At 56.1% G+C, this 20,736-nt stretch overlaps 2 protein-coding genes and 1 long non-coding RNA gene across 10 annotated transcripts; 2 read left to right on the forward strand and 1 right to left on the reverse strand.

Moving 5' to 3' along the window:
- On the reverse strand, positions 23-6,731 carry LOC100515899. 6 transcript variants are annotated; one of them, XR_002344792.1, is made up of 6 exons: positions 4,925-5,189; positions 4,482-4,859; positions 3,990-4,273; positions 3,531-3,578; positions 2,291-2,547; positions 23-1,757 (listed from the first exon to the last, which is right to left on the reverse strand). XR_002344792.1 is itself a non-coding variant. In XM_021094944.1 (4 exons), the coding sequence occupies exons 1-3, from the start codon at positions 4,058-4,060 to the stop codon at positions 2,343-2,345; spliced, it is 1,071 nt and encodes a 356-aa protein (XP_020950603.1). In that variant the 5' UTR covers positions 4,061-4,087; the 3' UTR covers positions 1,301-1,757; positions 2,291-2,342. The 6 variants fall into 6 exon arrangements, 2 of the variants coding, with proteins under 2 accessions (XP_020950603.1, XP_020950602.1); XR_002344791.1 differs by lacking the exon at positions 4,925-5,189 and adding an exon at positions 5,368-6,731 and having other exon boundaries at positions 1,301-1,893; XR_002344793.1 differs by having other exon boundaries at positions 1,301-1,757; positions 3,531-3,800.
- LOC106509560 lies at positions 7,333-11,823 on the forward strand. The gene is made up of 3 exons (XR_002344795.1): positions 7,333-7,998; positions 8,409-8,560; positions 11,278-11,823. It is a non-coding gene; the product is annotated as an uncharacterized LOC106509560 (long non-coding RNA).
- LOC100513863 (sialic acid-binding Ig-like lectin 10) lies at positions 11,957-20,188 on the forward strand. 3 transcript variants are annotated; one of them, XM_021094936.1, is made up of 12 exons: positions 11,957-12,531; positions 12,603-12,986; positions 13,136-13,420; positions 13,744-13,791; positions 13,887-14,150; positions 15,982-16,029; positions 16,161-16,418; positions 16,511-16,795; positions 17,089-17,182; positions 17,278-17,437; positions 19,404-19,697; positions 19,800-20,188. In XM_021094936.1, the coding sequence occupies exons 1-11, from the start codon at positions 12,495-12,497 to the stop codon at positions 19,668-19,670; spliced, it is 2,130 nt and encodes a 709-aa protein (XP_020950595.1). In that variant the 5' UTR covers positions 11,957-12,494; the 3' UTR covers positions 19,671-19,697; positions 19,800-20,188. The 3 variants fall into 3 exon arrangements, with proteins under 3 accessions (XP_020950595.1, XP_020950596.1, XP_020950597.1); XM_021094938.1 differs by lacking the exon at positions 16,511-16,795 and having other exon boundaries at positions 11,965-12,531; XM_021094937.1 differs by lacking the exon at positions 15,982-16,029 and having other exon boundaries at positions 11,960-12,531; positions 19,404-20,188.

Below are 20,736 nucleotides of genomic sequence, written 5' to 3' on the forward strand. Positions count from 1 at the left end.
ACCCAGAGGAGAAAGAGAGGAATAGGAAAAATATGTATGTATTTAAATAAACAGCAGCTTCAATGTCGACAAATTTGATCACAACTTTTAAGTTTGTAGACGCAAGATACTTAGCACACTGCAAGGAGGGTAATTTTGTCTCTGTCTCTCTCACATATCAGCACACACACATACTTACACACCAAGGCACGTATTAATCAAATTATCTAAACCCCCTGAAAAAGAGACAGTATTAAACCAGGCAGAGAAAACTATGAAAGACAGGGAAGAAATAAAGAGGAAAGTAACAGCAGGATCTGCCTAAGATGAGGCAAACCAGAAAAATGTGAACAACAGAAAGGGGGGAAAATGTTAACCTAGAACAGCTGGTGCCCAAAACCCATCTTTCCGAAGCTCTCATAAGCAAACATGTCTCCAGACAAACACCGGCTGCAGTAGTTCATCACCTGCACCCCGACACCAGAAAAACAGATGACAGGGTCTTCCGGCCAAAGGAAAATGATACTCCAGAGAGCCCGCACTGCCGTCTCAGATTTGAAATAAACCCGAGGAAAAAAGGCAGGGTGATCTTAAAGCAAAAGGTCATTGGTGTTGTTCTCAGGGTTTGCACACGGAGGATCAGCAGCCTTCGGCTGGAACCAGAAGTGCATTCCTGGGAGGCAGCAGCGAGGGAATTGTTTTTGGCTGTGCTCAGGCAAATGGAAGTTCCTGGATCAGGGATCGAACCTGTGCCACAGTAGTGACCTGAGAAGCTTCCGTGACGGCACTGGTTCCTTAAACCGCTACACCCACAAGAAACTCCCCAGGTGTCTCGAGACAGGTTTCCGCAATCTTTTCTTAGCCTCTTTGCTTCTGGTTTCTATGCTGAAAACTCCATCTTGTCCTGCTTTCCTTCACCCCATCTTCCTGCTTGGAAAACAGTCGCAGTGCCAGTAAATGACTTAAGCTTAAGCACAAAGACCTAAAGGCATAAGCCATGCATGGGGTCAGCTGAATGAGGACAGAATGCCTTGGTCCAGGCCCGCCATGTGTACAGCATGCTATGTCCTCTAAAGAATAAGAGGAAGATGAGCCTCATGGCCCCAAGGGGTTTATGAGGGGTCGTTAGCAGGCGATGCATGAGCAAGGAGAACCGAGGTGCAAACCTAGGCACCGCCCAGGTTGCTGCAGATAGGCACGCTGTTTGCAGAAGCACAAGGGTGATTCTCTAGATGCTATGCATAGAGAGCTGACGCCAAGCTTCCTCAAATGCTGATGATTGTTAAATGCCTCAAGGTCAAAATAAAAGCTTAATCAGCAACTGGCTCTGTGACTTAAAAAAATAACTTAAAAAACCCCCTATATCCTGCACCTGCAACGCCCTCCTCACTTGACGTCCTCCTCAAGAGCACAACCAAAGCAGTGTGGTTTCTTGAGGCGGCGCTCTGGGTCCCTGAGACCTTGAGTACCCCGGTTCCCACCTTTACTTAAGATAAATGTCTCTGTGTCTTGTTTGATGTTAACTTTATTCCTTACGTTTCACAGCACCCGTTCTTCAGCCCCAACCTGCTGAGCTGGTCTCGGAACCCAGGAGTTCCTGTTGTGGTGCAGCAGAAATGAATCCGACTAGGAACCATGAGGACGCAGGTTCTATCCCTGGCCTTGCTCAGTGGGTTAGGGATCCAGTGTTGCCATGAGCTGTGGTGTAGTTTGCAGATGCAGCTTGGAACGTGGGGGCCCGTCATCAGACTTCCCATGAGAGGCGCAGGTCCGCTCACCTGGTGTAGTAGATCCAGGTGAGGCCATAGGTGAGAAGGAAACCTGCCCCCATCAGGGCCCCTCTGATCAGGGTGAGGATCAAGGGCCAGGTGCCCTGCTGCTCCCCAGGGATGAAGGGACAGGAAGAGGAGACGCCTTGAGGAGGGAGAGAGGGAGGAAGGGGGCAGGGTGAGCTTCCTCGGGTCCACACCTTAGTCAGCTCCCGGCCCCAGCTCAGAACGCCGGCATCCTTGCTTATTTTTTTCTTACTGTCAGTCTTTTATTTATTTATTCATTCAATTTTTAAAAAATTTTTTAGGGTCACAGGTGTGGCAAATGGAAGTTCCCAGGCTGGGGGTTGACTCGAAGCTGCAGCTGCCAGCCCCAGCCCCAGCCCCAGCCCCAGCCATACCAGATGAACTCTGTCTGCAACCTACACCACAGCTCACTGAATGGGGCCAGGGATTGAGCCCACATCCTCATGGATACTAGTCAGGTTCTTAACCGGCTGAGCCACCGCGGGAACTCCCCGGGCATCCCTGCTTATACTCACCCTGCATGACTAGGTTCAAGGAGACATGGTACGAGACGCTCCGGTGCTGAGCTCAGCAGGTGAACTCCCCTCCGTCCCCCAAGACCATGCGGGGCAGCTCCAGGACCCCGGGATCCAGGGGCTGGGAGGGGCTCAGGGTCAGGCTCCCCTGGGTCCAGCTCAGCCTGGTGGGGGAGCTGCCATGAGCATCACAGACCAGGCGCAGGGACTGACCCTCGGGACATGCAGGGAGGTGCCGTTGCCCAGGATCTCCGGGACTAGGGGGATGGAGAGAGCGAGACGAACGGGGTTGAGAGACCCTTCTCGCCCTCTGTCCCCCAGACACGGGGACAGTGTCCTCTCTGAGACAAACATCTCGGGCAAGGGCGGGTAGGGGTGGGCGTCCAGGAGGTAGGGTGAGGGGAAGGACAGGATGGTCCCAGGACAGGGGGTGGACATTTGAGGAAGAGTCCCCGGAGAGAACATCTGGGCGCGGCGGGGGGCAGATGAGTGACACTGGGCAGAGGCGCTCACACATGCGGGTCTGGCCACTTGGAGGTGACCTGAGCCACGGGGAGTCATGGAGGGTTCTGAGCAGGGAAGGGGCAGCTGGGTGAGAGCTGGGGCCCCCATTGTGGCCGGCTGGACGGGACAGGATTGGAGGCTGGGAGGCTAGAGGGGAGGCTTGTCCAAGTCCAGGTGAGGGAGAGAGGATGGAGGCCCCCGAGTCGCGTCTTGGGACTGGAAGAAGGCCGTGTTGCGAGGTGTTTTCAGGAGGTCCCCATGGCAAAACTCCTTGAGTCCTGGGGGGTGTTGGCTGAGACACAGGGTCTCAAGGGACTTCCAGGTGGAGACCAGGGTTACTCAGGTGGGGGGGGGGTCTTTCCAAGGGGGAGTGGAGGGCGCTCAGGGCAGAGACCTGTGAGCGTCTCCAGGGCACAGGTAGGATGGGAAGCCCCAGCGTGGAGGAGCTCGCCCCTGGAATCCAGCAGAAACCAGCCAGAAGTGTGGTGCCCAGCGTGGGAAGTCGGAGACGGGCAAGAAGAGTGGGGAGAAGAGGTCAGAAGAGAGGGAGCAAGCAGGGGGGACAGTGCGTGGCCGCCCAGGAATTCCCAGCGGCCCTAGAGAGAGTCCTGCCGGGGGTGGCGGGGGGCAGAGAGAGGAGGGAGGAGCTGAGGAGGGATGGGCTTGGTCCTGTCCAGCCTTCCCCGCGTCCCCCAGCCCCGCGTCTGACCTCAGCTCCACCCGGGGACTCGCCCACCTGTGCTCTTTCCCCGGAAGACGTGGACGGTCAGATTCTCTGGAGCATCTGGAACAGAAAGAAAGAATCGGCCTCCTACAGGACGCTGGAGTGGTCACAGGCAAGATGATGCGGTCTGTGTGGTCTCTTTTTCTTCTTTTTTTGCTGCCCCGAGGCTGTGGAGTTCCCGGACCAGAGATCAGATCCAAGCTGCAGCTTCGACCTTTGGCACAGCTGCGCCAGTGCAGGATCCCTTCACCCACGTGCCAGGCCGGGGATGGAACCTGTGTCCTAGTATTGCAGAGACACCACAGATCCCATTGCGCCACCGTGGGAACTCCAGCCTCTTCTTCTTGACCCCAGCATGCCCTCCACAGACAGTCCCTGAGTGTCCCACCTCGGGCCTCCCCCCTTACCCCCAACCCCTCCCCCCGACGGCCCCACCACCCTCAGGGCCCCCCATCGTGGCCCAGCACTCACATGACACGTTCAGCCTGATGGTGCTCTGGAAGCTCACGCCGGCTCCAGCTCCGGGGAAGGCCACTCGACATGTGAGGTCTGTGCCGTGGTCCCTGGGCCCCGGGGTGAAGGTCAGCACTGAGGAGGTGGGGGGCCTGGACCGCAGGGAGCGGAGGGCGGCCCCCATCCAGGAGAGGTGGGGGGTGTGCACCACTCAGAGGCCGTGGGCAGGGCACAGGTGATGATCCCGGGGCGGCCAGATTCCAGGGTCCCCTGGACCCCGATATCAGGTGTCTGGGTCACAGCTGGAGAGGAGAGAGACACGGACCCTGGCCCTGGAGGTGGGGACCCCGAGGGTGCCCCCAAGAGCAGATGCTGCCTCAGGCCAGCCCCTGTGTCCTGTCCCCTGGATCCCCTGGTCCCTCCCAGGATGAGAAGACAGAGGGTCCCCTCCTGGGCCTCCCCTGGGGACCCCAGGGCCCCATGTGGGTCCTCTCCTTGACCCGACCTTACCCGTCACCGGCACAGAGAGCTTGTTCTCTAAGTAGCTATGTCCCACGTTAGGACTGCCCTCCACCCTGAAGAAGTATGTCCCGGTGTCCCTCGTCTGTGCGTCTCTGATGTCCAGGGAGCAGCTCTTGTTCCGCGGGTCCCAGAGGAGGTGGAATCGGCCCCGGGTCTCCTCCCGCACTTTAGGAGCTGGGTTGTTTGTGGCCACGAGGGTGTCCCAGGAGGGATGTGGCCCTTGGCGGAACCAGTAGCCGTGAACAGGCGCAGACCAGGAGATCCAAGAATGGAAGAAGGAGCAGGGCACGCGGACACACAGGCCCTCCTGCACCGTCACGGTCTCCTGCACGTCCAGCAGGTAGCTCAGGTGCCGAGCCAGGGACCCTGCGGGGGGACGAGGATCAGCCGCAGCCCCGCCCCGCGCGGCCCTCTCCCCGCCGCCCACTCACCTGCCCACAGCAGCGGCAGCAGCAACAGGGGCCGCATCTCTCAGACCCGGGGTGTCTGGGCGTCCTGGGTCTGAAGAGGGAACGGGAAGCCCAGTGGGAGGTGGGGCTGCGGGGAGACCCGCGGAAGCTGGGGAGGAGCCCAAGACTCACTGTCTCAGAAGAGGAACCTCACAGAGAGAGCTCGTTCCCACTCTGCCCAGAGCCCGTGGTCGCCCCTCGGCCCAGAGACCCGGGGACCTGCCCAGAGAGGAGCCGACCAGGGGGAGACCCCTTCCCGCCCCCCATCTCGGGCGCCGCCCTCCGGCCCCAGAGCCTGGACCAGGACCTCCGGGGACACCGAGGCGGGGGCCCCGTGAGTCCCCAAGCTTCCCCCAGCCCAGCACCGCTGTCGACACCAGGGCGCTGCTCAACTCCTGCCTTGACCGGGAGGGTCGCAGCCTCACCTGGACCCTGGGGTGGTCGGTCCTGCAAGACGTAGGGTCCCGGGGTCGGGGGGGGGGGGCGTCTGGAGCCGCAGGAAAGGAGGGGCTCCTGGGGGAGGTGAGGGCAGCTGCCAATCACTCATTCGCTCCTTCCGCCAGCAGCCAGCATCTCGGTGCCGCTGACCTGCAGACCAGAAGGCCTGGACTCAGCTGGTCCCAGCCTGCGACCTGCTCCCCACCCAGCGTAGCACTTCCTCCCTGAACACGTAGCACTGTCAGCCTTTAGAGCTGGGTCACTGGTGAGACTGTCCTGGCAGTATACTGGAATTTATTCTAATGAATATAAATTTTTTTGAATCCAGTAAAAAAAAATTTTTTTCAAGTTGAAAAACTTGAAACACTATACCCACCAATCAACAAATCCTCACTCTGCTTTCCTCCCATCTCCCAGCAACCACACTTCTCTTTCTCTCCTTCTTTTCTTTTTTTTTGAACCCCACGGCATATACAGGTTCCCAGGCTAACTCGGAACTGTAGCTGCTGGTCTACACGGCAGCCACAGGGATGCAGGATCCGAGCCATGTCTGCAACCTACACCACAGCTCTAGCCATTGCCGGATCCTTCACCCACTGAGCGAGGGCAGGGATCACCCTTCAAAACCCTCCTCTCTGAGGTCCTCCCAGTAACACACACAACTCCATCTGGCCACTGGCTCGGGACAAACACATCCGCCTCATCTTGGCTCCTCTTTTCCCACACGTACCACACCCGCTGGAAATCTCAGTGGCCTTGACCTTCGCTGTAGATCCCAAAGAGATGCTCCCCGGCTCCACGACCTCCCTGGCCCGCGGCACCAGCCCCTCCCGCCTGGGGAGCCCAGCAGGGCCTGGTCACAGCTCTGTTGTTGCTGCTGGATCCCCGCTGGCTGATTCTGAGCAGAACCCCAGCCACTGGGATCCTGCTAAGGCTTCCAGAAGTTTGCACTGGCTGCCAGTGGTCTTCCACGGGGGCAGCAACGTCCTCCCAGCTTCTCCCCAGTCCCTCGGCCTCTGCACCCCGACATGTCACAGGCTCCTTTCCTCCTGTGACTTTCCCTCCAACGTGGGTCAACAGCTGACGTGCCCTCATTGTATTTATAATTTATCCAAACCGTCTTGTGCCCGTAAGGACAGCACCTCAAGGACCAGAAGCCCTTCTCGTTCCCTGAATTGGAGAACCACAGCCATAAGACACAACGTGACTCGTCCCGCTTTCCACGCGCCACTTCCATGGTGCTAAGTGCATTCACCACGTGAAGCCACCGTCACCACCGCCTGTGTCCAGAACGTGTGCAGCATCCCAGCAGGAAGTCTCCACTGTGAGACAGAGACTGCTTGGCACCCCCACCCCCAGCTGCAAGCACGCCGTCTACTTTCTCCTCCCATGGGTTTGCCCTGTGGGTAGCTCCTAGGAGCCGAATCCTACAATCCTTGTCCCGTGGGGTCTGGCTTCCTTCATGGAGCGGATTGTTGTCTCGGGTCCTTCAGGCTGGAGCCCGTGTCAGAACTGCATGTGTTCCTTTGTACGGCTGAGGGTATTGGCTTGTGTGTGTCTCCCGGGCTTGGCTCCCCCACTCTTCTGCTGATGGGCACTAGGGTTGGTTCTGCCGCTGCAGTGAAGTTGGCTGCTATGAACACGTGGGGTGCAAATATCGGTTTGAGCCCATGCGGTCAATCCCTAGGAGAGGGGCGCAGGGTCTTGTGGTAATTCTGTTGAATTTGGGAGGCTCTTGAAAGCATTTTGCATGAGGCTGCACCATCTTCTCTTCCCACAGGCAATGCACAAGGGTTCTCATTTGCCCACATCTTCGCCATCACTTGTTAGTTTCCATTTTTGATTTTTATTGTTGTTGTTGTTGTTGCTAACCTAACAGCTGTCCTAATGGTCGCAGACACGGCTTGGATCTGGTGTTGCTATGGCTGTAATGTAGGCCAGCAGCTGCAGCTCTGATTCAGCCCCTGGTCTGGAAACTTCCTTATGCCCAGAGTGTGGCTCTAAAATGAAAAAAAAAAAAAAAAACTGCCTGGGAATTCTCTTGTTTCGCAGCAGAGTAGGAATCCAGCACTGTCACCGCAGCAGCTTGGGTCACTGCTGCAGCATAAGGTCAACCCCTGGCCCAGGAACGTATACATGCCACAGGCATGGCTGAAAAACAAAACAAAAAAAGATACTGCCTGTATTTTTTTCTAAGAGTTTTATGGTTTCAGCTCTTATCTTTGGTGTGTCTATTATAGCAGCTGGAACAGCCTAAGACACCACAGGACCGTTTTCTCATGTGCACATCACATTCGGTGTGCCTGGGTGGAAGTCTTTTGAGAAGGATGCTGTGGGAATGGGAAGATACTGAGGTGTTTTCAGTTTCAGGAATGGGTGGCTTTGTGGAGAGGGAAGTGGAGTGGTTGTGGTGACTTAGAGTTCTCTTTGCTGTGCTGTCCCCCCAGCAGACTCAGTTGTACAGAGGCGCAGTGAAAAGAGCAGAATCATCATTTGTAGCTTCCATGAGAAGGAACGCAGCCTTTTTGGAGGAGTAATATTTGCAAACGTGCGCAGAACTTGAGAAGTATTCCCTGCAGAGCTGCGGTTCTTCAGGACTCTGGACAGCACAGATCCTGGTGACTGGGGCGCCCCAAGGCTCAGTCGGTGCTGGGGAGAGGGCGCGCCCTCTGGCGGCCGCGTCCTGAACTGCAGCACACGGGCTATGGGGGTTGGGGGGGGGCACTGGAGCAGGTGCGCCCAACCAGCGCAAAGATGCTACTCAGGGTGTCTAGGATATTTCCTGCCCCCAAAAGAGGCTCCTCGGCACCCTCCCGCCCTCAACGACAGCCAGACTTGTGCTCCCTCCGTCCGCTGCATTCATCCCTCCTCATGAGAATGAGTCCCATCCTACGACCCACACCCAAGCAACCTTCCCAGGGCAGAAACCTGAACTAACTCCCTACCTACCTCACTCCCCCTTCCCCAACCCCTCCACCCCCTTCTCACTTCCTCTCAATATCTATCTTTGCCCTTGTTATGACCTCAGAGACAGAGTCTGCGCTCAACATCTGTTGAATTGGAGACAGAGACCCAAGGATCGTAGAGTTTATTTGTTCTTTTCCTCGAGGAATAAGCTGAACATCCTCAGGCAGAGAAGACAGCCGTGAGGATGCCAGAATACGATCGTCCTGGACCCAGGTAGCCGCTAGCCTGTGGCCTGGCCAAGGGTGGGGAAAGAGCGGCTGGCACGAGGAGGCAATTGCAAAGTAGAGGGGAAGTGCTCTGGTCGCATGGAGGCAAGACGGAAGGTCAGAGGAGGCCAAAGAAATCGCCCCAAATTTGGAAAAGTGGACGGGCAGGCAAGTGTTGGGGTGAGTTGGTTGTAAGGACAGGAGAGGCCCGTCAGAAGAGATGGCCTCTGAGGAAGTTCCCATTGTGGCCTAGCAGTAATGAGCCCGACTAGCATCCACTGTGTCCACGGGGACACATGTTCAATCCCTGGCCTTGCTCCGTGGGCTAAGGATCCAGTGTTGCCAGGAGCTATGGTGTAGGTCACAGATGCGGCTCGGATCTGGCGTTGCCGTGGCTGTGGTGTAGGCCAGCGGCTACAGCTCCGATTCCACCCATAGCCTGGGAACCTCCATATGCCGCAGGTGTGGCTCTTAAAAAAAAAAAAAAAAAAAAAAAAACAGGGCAAGAAGAGATGGCCTTTGAGCTGAGAACAGTGGGATGTGAGATGGGGCCGCCCCGGGAATAGCATTCCTGGAAAAGAGGGAACAGCAAGTGTCACGTTCCTGAGGTGGAAACAAACTGGGCACATGTGAGAACAGAGTGGAGGATTGCTGGTGGGAAAACAGAAGTTAAGTGGGTTCAAAGCGAGTTCAGAGGGTCACTGAGCTACATCAGGTCAGGCTCTATAGGTTATAGTGAGAGGTTTGGATTTTCTCCTAAATAAAATGAGATAGCATTGAAACCTTTGAGCCAGAGGGTGACTTGGTCCGATCTGTATTTCAAAGTAACTCTAGAGGAGTTCCCGTCATGGCTCAGCGGTTAACGAATCCAACTAGGAACCATGAGGTTGCGGGTTCAATCCCGGGTCTCGCTCAGTGGGTTAAGGATCCGGTGTTGCCGTGAGCTGTGGTGTAGGTCGTAGATTCGGCTTGGTTCTTACATTGCTGTGGCTCTGGCGTAGGCCAGCGGCAACAGCTCAGATTTGACCCCTAGCCTGGGAACCTCCATATGCTGCAGTCATGGCCCTGAAAAAGACAGAAAAAAAAAACCAACCTCTGGGAGCTTCCTTGTGGTTCAGTGAGTTAAGGATCCATCATGGTCACTGCAGCAACTCTGGCTACTGCTGTGATACAGGTTCAGTCCCTGGCTGGGGAACTTCTACATACTGGAGGTGCAGCCAAAAAAAAAAAAAAAAAAAATTGAACTGAATAGTTCCCTGGGGGTTCAGTGGATTAAGGATCCTGCATTGTCACTGCTATGTGCTGTGGGGCAGGCTTCATCCCTGGCCCAGGAACTTCAGCATGGGACAAGCGTGGCCAAACAAAGAAAAGCAAAAAGAAAGAACAGCAAGAAACTGACATTGGTAGTACAATTCTGATCAATAATTCCAGTGGGGGCGTCGTTTCCCCAGCACCGGCCATTCCCCAGCCTGAGCTGCAGCTTGATCCTGATACCATCGACCTGGAGACAGTGTCGGACCGCACAGGGTGAGGGCTCCGTCCCGTGAGACGCCCCCTCCTCTCTTCAGACGCCAATCACAGGTGCTGGTTGTCTCTGAGCTTCTGACGAACAGGCTATAGATCCATCGGAAGTTCTCATGACCCGTTCCTTGGGTTCAATGAATTGGCTGGAGTGGCCCACAGAGCGCAGAGGAACGGTGTACTTACTAGAAGACGGGCTTATTATAAAAGGAAATAACTCAGGGACAGCCGGATGGAAGGGATGCAGGAGACAAGGTGTGGGGTAAGGACTCCGGCGTCCATGCCCTCTCTCGGGGTACCACTCTCCCCCAATGGTCACATGTTCTCCACTCTGGAAGCTCTTGGATCCCCCTACCTTTTTTTTTTTTTTTTTTTGCTGTCTTTTTTTTTTTTTCAGTACCACACCTGCAGCATAGGGAAGTTCCCAGAGCTGCAACTGCCAGTCTACACCACAGCCACAGCAACGCGGGATCTGAGCTGAGTCTGCAACCTACGCCACAGCTCACCGCAACGCCGGATCCATAACCCACTGATCGAGGCCAGGGATGGAACCCACGTCCTCATGGATACTAGTCGCGTTCATTACCACTGAGCCACAATTGGAACTCCCCGAGCTAGGGTCTTTAAAGAGATAATTCAGTCGAAATGAAACGAGGTCACAGGGCAGAGCCCAAGCCCAATGTGACTGGTGTCCTTAAATATGACACAGACACACCCCCTGGGGAGAGCAGGGGGAGACCCAGGGAGAAGAGGGCCCTCTCCACGCCAAGGAAAGAGACCTTGGAAGAAACCACCACGGCTGACACCTTGATCTTTGCTCTCTTTTTTTTTTTTGGTGGGGGGTGTGGGGTCCCACCCATGGCAAGCAGAAGTCCCCAGGCCAGGAATCCACACCACAGCAGGGACAATGCCAGATCCTTAACCCATGGAGCCACCAGGGAACTCCCTGACACCTGGATCTGGAACTTGCAGCCTTCACAACTGTGAGGAAGCACACCTCTGTCGTTTAAGCCGCTCATGCCTGAACAGCCTGATGCAGTGCATTTGAGGGCAGGGAGAGCTGCATGTCACTTCCTCCAGGAGGCCCCTCCTGACTTCCCCAGAAAGACGTGACTCCCCTGTCCCCCAGGGCCCTCTCGAACACCTGTCCCAGCCTGTGCTGGGCGGGGCATTTTCAAGCATGTCACTGCTTTCTGTTCCTAGGAATCCTCATTTACCTAGCCGGGTCTGCTTGAGGAGACAGACCGTCTGATCTACCTCCGGGCCCCCCCCCGTAAACAGCATGACACCTGCCGCATACACACAAGGTCCCAGGTCATGGAAGCTCAGTGGGCAAGCCGTGTCCCGGGGTGACCCAAACAGAGAGTTATTTCAAGATGAAAAGAGCCAACATCTGGGGAAGGAGAACCCACACATTCCACAACATCCCTGCCCCCGATGTCCCTAAAACTGTCACCACGAGCATCACCCTGGGTGTTTGTGTTCTTATCACAACAGGTGTTACAAGTGTGTATTATCCAGCTGTTGGGCAGCTTACTAAGGTCTCAGGGGACCACGCATTGGAGAGGCCACCAGGGAGGGTGACGGGGTGGGACTGAGACCAGCCTAGGGTTGCCAGATGGAGAGAATAAAAATGCCGGGTGCCCGGTTGCATTTGAATTTCAGCTCTAAGCAACTCATGATCTTAGTAGAAGTATATCCATGCAACCTCTGAACCTCTGGGACATACTGATACTAAAAAAAAAAAAAAAAAAAAAAAAAATTCATTATCTGAAAGTCAATTTTTTTGGGGGGGTTTTGTATGTTTGTTTTTGGCTGCACTAGCAGCATATGGAAGTTCCTGGGTCAGGGATTGAATCTGAGCCTTAGCTGCAACCTACGCTACAGCTGCGGCAATGCCAGATCCTTAACCCACTGGCCACAAAGAGAACTCCATGAAAGCCAACTTCACTGGGCATCCTGTCTTTTACCCAGCAAGACCAGCCCTGCACTACCCCCCAGCCTCCAGGCCAGAAATCCACCCTGCCCTCATCCACCACCATCATCGAGGCCCCTGTAAAAAGGGCTTACTGGTGACTTTCACTTCTGCTTTGCCAATGACCCAGAGCCCAAAGGGAGAGCCCCCACCTTCATCCCCCCCAAAGCCAGGCCCGGCGGCCAGACACACATCCTCCCTCCCCCAGGGGTGAGCTCAGCCAACCCAGACACTCAGCAAGCCCCTCCAGGAAAGAGTGACTTCAAGTGGGCGAGGCCAGGGTAGGGAGAGCAGCAAAAAGGAGGAGTTGAGTGGGTCTCAGCCTTGAAGCTCATTTCACGCATCAGTCCCCAGGGCTCGGCTTCCGCCTCCTGCCCTCGCATGATGCCAGTCACAGCACAGTCCGGGGTGCAAGCCTGTCCCAGGGCAGGTCCCAGTGCCTGAGATGCTCCTGCCGCTGCTCTTAGCCGTGCTGTGGGGCGGTGAGTGGCCGGGAGCCCAAGGGCTGGGGGCGGGGGCTGGGGTGGCAGCTTGAGCCTCTGTCTCCCCTTAGGGTCAGGGGCTCAGGATCCCCGGTTCCAGCTGAAGGTGCAGGAGTGGGTGAGCGTGCAGGAAGGCCTGTGCGTGGTGGTGTCCTGCTCCATCGAGTCGTACCCCCGGAGGCAATGGACTGACTCCACCCCAGCCTATGGCTCCTGGTACAAAGACCAGGCGGACACAGGCGTGGATCTGCCAGTGGCCACAAATAAGCCAGATCAAGAAGTGCAGACAGGCGCCAAGGGCCGATTCCAGCTCCTGGGCAATCTCAGCCGGAGCTGCTCGCTGCTGATCAGGGACATTCGCTTGGAGGACCATGCCGCCTACTTCTTTCGGTTGGAGAGAGGCCCTTACGTGCGATATAATTTCAAGGAATACAAGTTCTTTCTGGAGGTGACGGGTATGGAAGTGGCTTGAGCTGAACTCGGGCAGGACACCCCTCCCCTGCTCCTCATTCTGGGCAAGGGCTCTGGCGGAAGGACCATGGGTGACCCCTCTGGAGCGCCCCCATCCGGGACTGGCATCCCACCGTCTCTCCCTCTGTCGCAGCCCTGACTCAGAAGCCAGAGATCTACATCCCAGAGACGCTGGAGCCTGGGCGCCAGGTGACACTCCTCTGTGTGTTTCCCGGGACCTCGGAGGAATGTCCAAGCCCGACTCTCTCCTGGAGGGGGGCTGCCTTCCCCTCCGACGGGGCGGGGCCGAGAACCTCCCACTTCTCCGCGCTCAGCCTCACGCCCAGACCCCAGGACCACGACACGGAGCTCACGTGCGGAGCGGACCTCTCCCGGAAGGGCGTGAGCACAGAGACCACCGTCCGACTTAACGTGGCGCGTGAGTTTGGTGGCAGGAGAGACCCCGGGATGTGCAATCAGGCACGGGGGTGGCGGGCGGTAGGGAGATGCGGCCCAGCGCGGAGGGTCGGCGCTCAGCGGGGCGCGGAGGGGAGGGCGTGAAGTCTCGCGATGCTGCCGCAGTGCTACGATGGGAACGCGGACGCCGCCTGGTCCTCTGCCCTCCAGCGCATCCTTGGCACTCTTTTGCCTTCCTGGAGGGCGGTCACACTTTCATTTCCCTGAGGGGGGGGGGTCTTTCTCTGGCGGTGGGGATTCGAACATTCCTCCCTCAAGGCAGCTCCCAATCAAATCTGGTTTCAGATGCCCCCAGAAACCTGGTTATCAGCGTTTCGTGGTCCAACGTGTCAGGTACTGAGGGCCTACTGGGGGCGCCAGGAGGGCGGGGGAAGCGTCCCCCCAACCACCTCCGTGCAGCCCTGCTCCTGCTGTCTCTCTGTCTGCAGCCCCGGAGCCCCAGGGCAACAGCTCACATCTGGAAGCCCAGAAAGGCCAGTTCCTGCGGCTGCTCTGTACCGCTGAGAGCGTGCCTCTTGCCACCCTGAGCTGGGCCCTGGGGGACAGAATCCTCTCCTGGGCCCACCCCTCAGGCTCCAGAACCTTGGAGCTGGTGCTGCCCCGGGTGAAGGCTGAGGATGCGGGCCGCTACACCTGCAGAGCAGAGAACAGGTTAGGCTCTGAGAGCGGCAGCCTGGACCTTTCTGTGCAGTGTAAGTGTGACCAGCAGGGGCCTGGTTTCTGGGAGGGGGGAGGTGACGAGGCAGGGGGCTGAGGCCTGGGTCCAAGAGCTCTCAAGGGAACTGGACCCCGGGCCCAGGAGACTAAGGATTCTGGTTCCAGCTAAAACGGGGTGGGCTAGGGTGTATTTTCCCACGCCACCAACATCAGCGGGACGTCCTATAATTCTGCTCAATCCTGACACAATCTACCTGCAGGTACAGTCAGATCCCACAGTCAAAGGGCTCTGTCCCCGGAGTCTGGCCCTGCTCCCACCTCAGAGGCCAAGGGCGAGCCCAGCTTGTCCACCTGCGCTTCTGATGGGCCGGCAATAGATTGGCGGTTCCCTCCACCTCCTCCTCGTGTTCCATTAATTTGCTAGAGCAGCTTACAGAACTCAGAGAACTATTTTACTCCCTAGATTACCAGTTTATTATAAAAAGTTATAATGGGCATTCCCGTCGTGGTGCAGCGGAAACAAATCCGACTAGGAACCATGAGGGTGCAAGTTCAATCCCTGGCCTCTCTGTGGGTTAAGGATCCGGCACTGCGGTGTAGGTGGCAGACGCGGCTGGGATCCTGCGTTGCTGCGGCTGTGGTGTAGGTAGGCAGCTATAGCTCTGATTCCACCTCTGGTCTGGGAACCTCCATATGCCACGGGCGCAGCCATAAAAAAGCAAAAATAAATAAGTAGTTATAACGCAGCATCAGCCAGATGGAAGAGAGGCATAAAGCAAGCTATGGGGGTGGTGCCTAACCTCCATGCCCTCCCCAGGCGCTCCACTCTCCCCAGATCACCTGTTCACCAACCTGGAAGCTCTCCAAACCCCATTTGGGGAAGTTCTTATGGAGGCTTCGTTACAGAGGCACAGCTGATTAATTCTTTGGCCACTGGTGATGGAACTCAACCTCCAGCCCTGCTCTCCTGCTCTGAGGTCAAGAGGGTGGGACTGAAATTTCCCACCCGCTAATCCTCGGCTGGCTCCCCGTCCCCCCCAACAAGCCCTCACCCTGAGGCACTTCTGAAAGTCACCTCATTAACCTAAACTCAGGGGTGATCAGAAGCGGTTTGCCTTGAATCCCAAGGCACTTTTGTCACTCTTCCGTACCCCTCAGGAAATGGGGAGTGTTAGAAGCTCTGTTGCCAGGAAGAGGGACAAATCTCAAATAACTATTTTCTTTTTCCAGTTTTTTTTTTTTTTTTTTCTTTCTTGGAAGCATGGGAAAGTTCCCGGCCAGGGATAGAACCCCAACCACAGCAGCGTCTGGAGCCACAGCAGTGACAACGCTCCCAGATCTTTAACCCACTGAGGGCGCAAGGAAACTCCTCAAATAGCTATTTCTATTCTAAGTCACTCTCATAGGGACCCGCCCTTCTAACCAGTCCGGTCCCTGGGGATACTGAGCCGTTGAATCACTCAGGGGGTGATTCAGTCGCCACCTCCCCCTGCCCCCTTCATCCCTAGGGACATTCACTTTGCCCAGAGGGAAACCCATGGCCACTTTTTTTTTTTTTTTTTTTTTTTGTCTTTTTGTTGTTGTTGCTATTTCTTGGGCCGCTCCCGCGGCATATGGAGGTTCCCAGGCCAGGGGTTGAATCGGAGCTGTAGCCACCGGCCTACACCAGAGCCACAGCAACGCGGGATCCGAGCCGCGTCTGCAACCTACACCACAGCTCACAGCAACGCTGGATCCTTAACCCACTGAGCAAGGGCAGGGACCGAACCCGCAACCTCATGGTTCCTAGTCGGATTCGTTAACCACTGCGCCACGATGGGAACTCCCCATGGCCACTTTAGAGCCAGTACCCTGTCTCTGTTTCAGATGCCCCAGAGAACCTGAGAGTGATGGCCTCCCAAGCAAATAGGACAGGTAGGGAAGCGGAACAGAGGAACCAGGGCCTCTAGGGGCCAAATTGGGGGCCCAGGCGTCTGGAATGCTGGCCAGCAAGAGGGTCCCTGTGGCCTCAGCTCTTCATCCGCCCTCCCTCTCCCCTTCCTTAGTCCTGGAAAGCTTCGGGAATTGCACATCCATCCCGGTCCTGGAGGGCCAAAGCCTGCGTCTACTCTGTGTCACTCACAGCAACCCCCCAGCCCAGCTGAGCTGGACCCGAGCGGGACAGACTCTGGCCCCCTCCCAGCTCTCAGATCCTGGGCTCCTGGAACTGCCTCAGATACAAACAGAACAGGAAGGAGAATTCACCTGCTGGGCTCAGAACCCGCTGGGCTCCCAGAATCTCTCTCTGAGCCTCTTGGTGGTCTGTGAGTGTGGGGACCCCGGGGACAGAACACCTGCATCGGGGGTGGGGGTGGGGCGGGGAGGCACCGCTGACCCATCTCCTCCCTCCCCGCAGACCCCCCGCAGCTGCTGGGTCCCTCCTGCTCCTGGGAGGACGGGGGTCTCCACTGCAGCTGCTCCTCCCGAGCCCAGCCCGCCCCCTCCCTGCGCTGGCGGCTGGGGGAGGAGCTGCTGGACGGGAACCTCAGCAACGCCTCGGTCAAGGTCACCTCCAGCTCCACCGGGCCCTGGGTCAACAGCTCCCTGAGCCTGGGCGAGGGGCTCAGCTCCAGCCTCAGACTCAGCTGCGAGGCCCAGAACGTCCACGGGGCCCAGAGCGCCACTGTCCTGCTGCAGCCAGGTCAGAGGCCAACTGGATGCCCCGTGGAGGCGGGCGCTGGGGGCGACAGGGGCAGGGTCCTGCGGTCGGAGCTGGAGCTGGGGAGCGGGGACACGGGTGTCTGTGACCGGGGGCGCTAAATCGGAAAGCCTGCCACCGGGCCTGGGGAGGAGCGGAGTTTGCAAGAAGTCGGGGGGAAGGGGGTGCCGGGAGAACCTCGGGAGCGGCAGCCGGAAGCCCGAACGCCTAGAGGCAGGGGGACAGCCCACGTGGAGGGGAAGCGTTCGGAGACGGCTGGCCTTTTCCTCTTGCAGATGAGAAGGGCCTCGCCTCCACAGCCTTCACCAGCGGAGTATTTCTAGGCCTTGGCCTCGCGGCGCTGCTTCTTCTCTGCCTGCTCCCGGTCCTGTGAGTTAGTGGCGGGAGGGGTGGGCGGAGCGTGGGGGCCGGGCCGCGGGAAGGGGCGGGGCCAGGGCGCACACCCAATCGGGGCGTTCCTGCAGCCTGAAGGCCCTGAGGAAGAGAGGGACCCAGGCCGGCGTTCCGGCCCCAGACCCGGCCCCGGCCCCGGCCCCGGCCCCGGGAGAGACTCCGCGGTCCAGGATCTCCCGGAGGAGCACGATCCTGGATTACATCAACGTGATCCCGCGCGCTGGCCCCCTGGTGAGTGGTCCCGACGAGCTGCAGCTTCCAGTTCCTCTTCTGACCCCCGTAGACGCTCCTCCCTCGCCCTTTGCCCCCCGCAATGGAAAAGGCCGGGGTGCTGGATTCAAGCACTTTCCCTTGTGACACCTTGACGGAATCCCTCCGTCCCTCTGAGCCTCCATCTCTCCTTCCTTGAAAGTTGGTTTTGCTTAATATGGAGCAGCTATTCCGTTATTACCGCCACGGATGACATTACTAATGATAACTGATGATGTCACAGTGACTGACTTCAAGAAGAGGCTATATGGCCTAGTGATGATTAAAGGCAGGGCTCTATGAGTTCCCTGGTGGCCTAGTGGTGAAGGATCTCGTTGTCACTGCTGTGTCACGTGTTGGATCCCTGGCCTGGGAACTTCCACATGCCTGGATGTATCCAAAAAAAAAAAAAAAAAGCAGGAGTCTAAAATCCTGGGTTCCTTCCTGCTTTTGTCACTGTGTGTTCTGGGACGAGTTACTTAACTTCTCTGTGCCTCTGTAAAGTGGGGATAATAGTAGTATTGACCACATAGTCACCTTCTGGGTATTCAGTATGGCCATATTCTACCTCTAAAACGGTTAGAATAGTCCCTGGCCCCTAGTAAGTGTTGGGTAAATGATGGATATTTTCAGGAGAGAACATCTATCCACTGATGGCTCCAGAACGGTCTCAGACTCACCCCTGAATTCTAGACTCATATCCAGCTGTCTAAGCAGCATCTCCATTTGGCTGTCTAATAGGCATCTCAGACTTAGCCTGTCTGAAACCAAATTCATGTCCAGGCACCACTTCACCTTTTGTCTCCATCCTCCACGTCTCAGCAGATAGTGCACTTGCCCAGCTGCTCAAGACAAAGCCTTAGAGTCATCTCTTCCTCATCTCTCTTCCGTCCACCCCTACTTCCCCCACAATCAGCCCATCAGCAAATCCATCCAGACCACTTCTGCCCCCTTGGTTGGCTAGAGCTTAAGGACTGGAAAAAAAAAAAAAAAAGAAAGAAAGAAAGGCAGAAAGGAAAACAAAAAAAGGAGTTCCTCTTGTGGCTCAGGGGGTTAAGACCCTAACACAGGGTCCAGGAGGATGCAGGTTCAATCCCTGGCCTCACTCAGTGGGTTAAGGATTTGGCATTGCCTGTGGCGTAGGAGACAGATGTGATTCAGGTCTCGTATTGCTGTGGCTGTGGTGTAGACTGCAGCTGTAGCTCTGATTTGACTCCTAGCCCAGGAACTTCCATATCCTGCAGGTATGAACCTAAAAAGAAAAGAAGAAAGTGAAAAAAAAGGGTGGGTGAAAAAAGCCAATCTCAAACGGTCACCTCCACAGGATTCCACATATATAACATTCAAGTAATAAGATTTTGGAGATGGGAGGTCACGTCGTGGCTCAGTGTTAACGAACCCGACTAGGATCCGGGCCAGGATACGGGTTCGATCCCTGGCCTCGCTGGGTGGGTTAAGGATCTGGCATTGCCATGAGCTGGGGTGTAGGTCGCAGATGCAGCTCGGATCTGACGTTGCTGTGGGTGTGGTGTAGGCCGGCTGCTTCAGCTCCAATTCGACCCCTAGCCTGGGAACCTTCACATGCCACGGGTGCAGCCCTTAAAAAAAAAAAAAAAAGATTATGGAGATGGAGGACAGGTTAGTAACTGCTAGGGATTTGGGAGGGAGGTGCTGGCGTAGTTCTGTGTCTTGGGTAGTGGTTACACCAGTCCACCTGCATTAGTTTGCTGGAGCAGCCCAAGCAAAGACTCCGAGGCTGGGAGGCTCACCCAACAGACTTGTGCTTATTGTTCATCCCGCCCCAAGAGAAAGAGGCCCAGCAAGGGCATTGACGTTGTTATATTGCCCAGTGTACCTCCCGTTCCTCAATCAGTGCCTGGCACGGGGTAGGCATGCCAGTGTTTGTGGAATGAAGGAAGGAATAAACGGATGGTTGTCTTTCCCTTAGGCTCCGAAACGGAAAGGCAAACCAAGGGGTCCATCTCAGGCCCCTCCTCCAGATGCGCACACCCTGGAGCCCAGAATGAACCAGAAGGAGCTGCATTTTGTCTCTCACAACTGTCCAGGACCCAAATCAGCCATGCAAGTCCCAGACTCAGAGAACCACCCGGAGGAGCTCCATTACGCTGTCCTCAACTTCCCAGACCCCAGACCACGGGAGAGCCAGGGGCCCAAGGATTTCCACTCAGAATATGCTGCGGTCCAGTTCCACTGACTGGAGTATGCCGTGGTCCAGTCCCAGGTCTGCTGGGCTGCAGGACTGGGATCCAGGGAGGAAGGCAGGGCAGTTGGGAAGAGAGCAGAACGTATAGTCTGTCTGTCCGCCTGTCTTTAATCCTCCAAGGATGGGTCATCCCATCGCAGACACAGCCTGACAAGTGTCTCCAGAGTGGCCTTCTCTTGAATACGCTATTCTGAGAAGCCAGCAGAAGCTTTTCTTCCGTCAAACCCACGGACCACCTGGCTGATTACTCACCGTCTCGGTTTCTCAAAGGCGGAAGGGCCTTTCGAGATGAAATCATCATCTTTGCGAGGTCGCCAAGCCAACCTCCCAGGTCAGGTCTGGCCCCCTGCCTATTTTCATGGCACCTGTGAGCCAAGCCTGTTCTTTACATGTTCAATGAGTAAGGGGGTGGGGACAGTCAAAAGCAGAGTGTCTTGTGATGCATGGAAATGACTTGCAATTCAAATCTCCGTGTCCGTAAATAAACATAAATCTTTATTGGAGCACAACCACACCCACTCTTTTCTGGATCACCCTTGAGCGGCCAAAAATTAAAAAAAAAAAGCTTTGAACTTGGCCCCCAGAAGCCAGTATATGCAGAGTAACTGAATTACAGGCTCATGGAAAAGGATCGCCCAATGCAACTGCCTCATTTTTTAAAAAAACACTTTTAAAAGTTGAAGTAGAGTCGATGTACGATATTATGTAAAATTCAAGTGTACAATATACTGATTTACTTTTTTTTTTTTTTTTTTTCCTTTGGTCTTTTCTAGGGCTATACCCGCACAATCTGGAAGTTCCCAGGCTAGGGGTCCAATTGGAGCTGTAGCTGCGGGCCTACGCCACACCTCACAGCCACGCTGGATCCTCAACCCACTGAGCAAGGCCAGGGATCGAACCCACAACCTCATGGTTACTAGTCAGATTCGTTAGCCACTGAGTCACGACGGGAACTCCTGATTTACGATTTTTGGAAGTTATACTCCATTTATAGTTACTCTAAAATATTGGTCATATCTCCTGTATTGGAGAGTATCTCATTGAGGCATATTTATTT

Source organism: Sus scrofa, chromosome 6 (genome assembly GCF_000003025.6).
Source record: "Sus scrofa isolate TJ Tabasco breed Duroc chromosome 6, Sscrofa11.1, whole genome shotgun sequence".
NCBI lineage: Eukaryota > Metazoa > Chordata > Mammalia > Artiodactyla > Suidae > Sus > Sus scrofa.

Coding starts and splice junctions, on each gene's coding strand:
- LOC100515899 (XM_021094944.1), bottom strand. CDS start 4,060: ATGTCGAGTGGCCTTCCCCGGAGCTGGAGCCGGCGTGAGCTTCCAGAG. Junction 3,801..3,989: donor CATCAGGCTGAACGTGTCAT/GTGAGTGCTGGG, acceptor CTGCAATACTAG/GACACAGGTTCCATCCCCGG. Junction 3,073..3,530: donor CTTCCGGGGAAAGAGCACAG/GTGGGCGAGTCC, acceptor AACACCCCCCAG/GACTCAAGGAGTTTTGCCAT.
- LOC100513863 (XM_021094936.1), top strand. CDS start 12,495: ATGCTCCTGCCGCTGCTCTTAGCCGTGCTGTGGGGCG. Junction 12,532..12,602: donor CTTAGCCGTGCTGTGGGGCG/GTGAGTGGCCGG, acceptor GTCTCCCCTTAG/GGTCAGGGGCTCAGGATCCC. Junction 16,796..17,088: donor CACTGTCCTGCTGCAGCCAG/GTCAGAGGCCAA, acceptor TTCCTCTTGCAG/ATGAGAAGGGCCTCGCCTCC.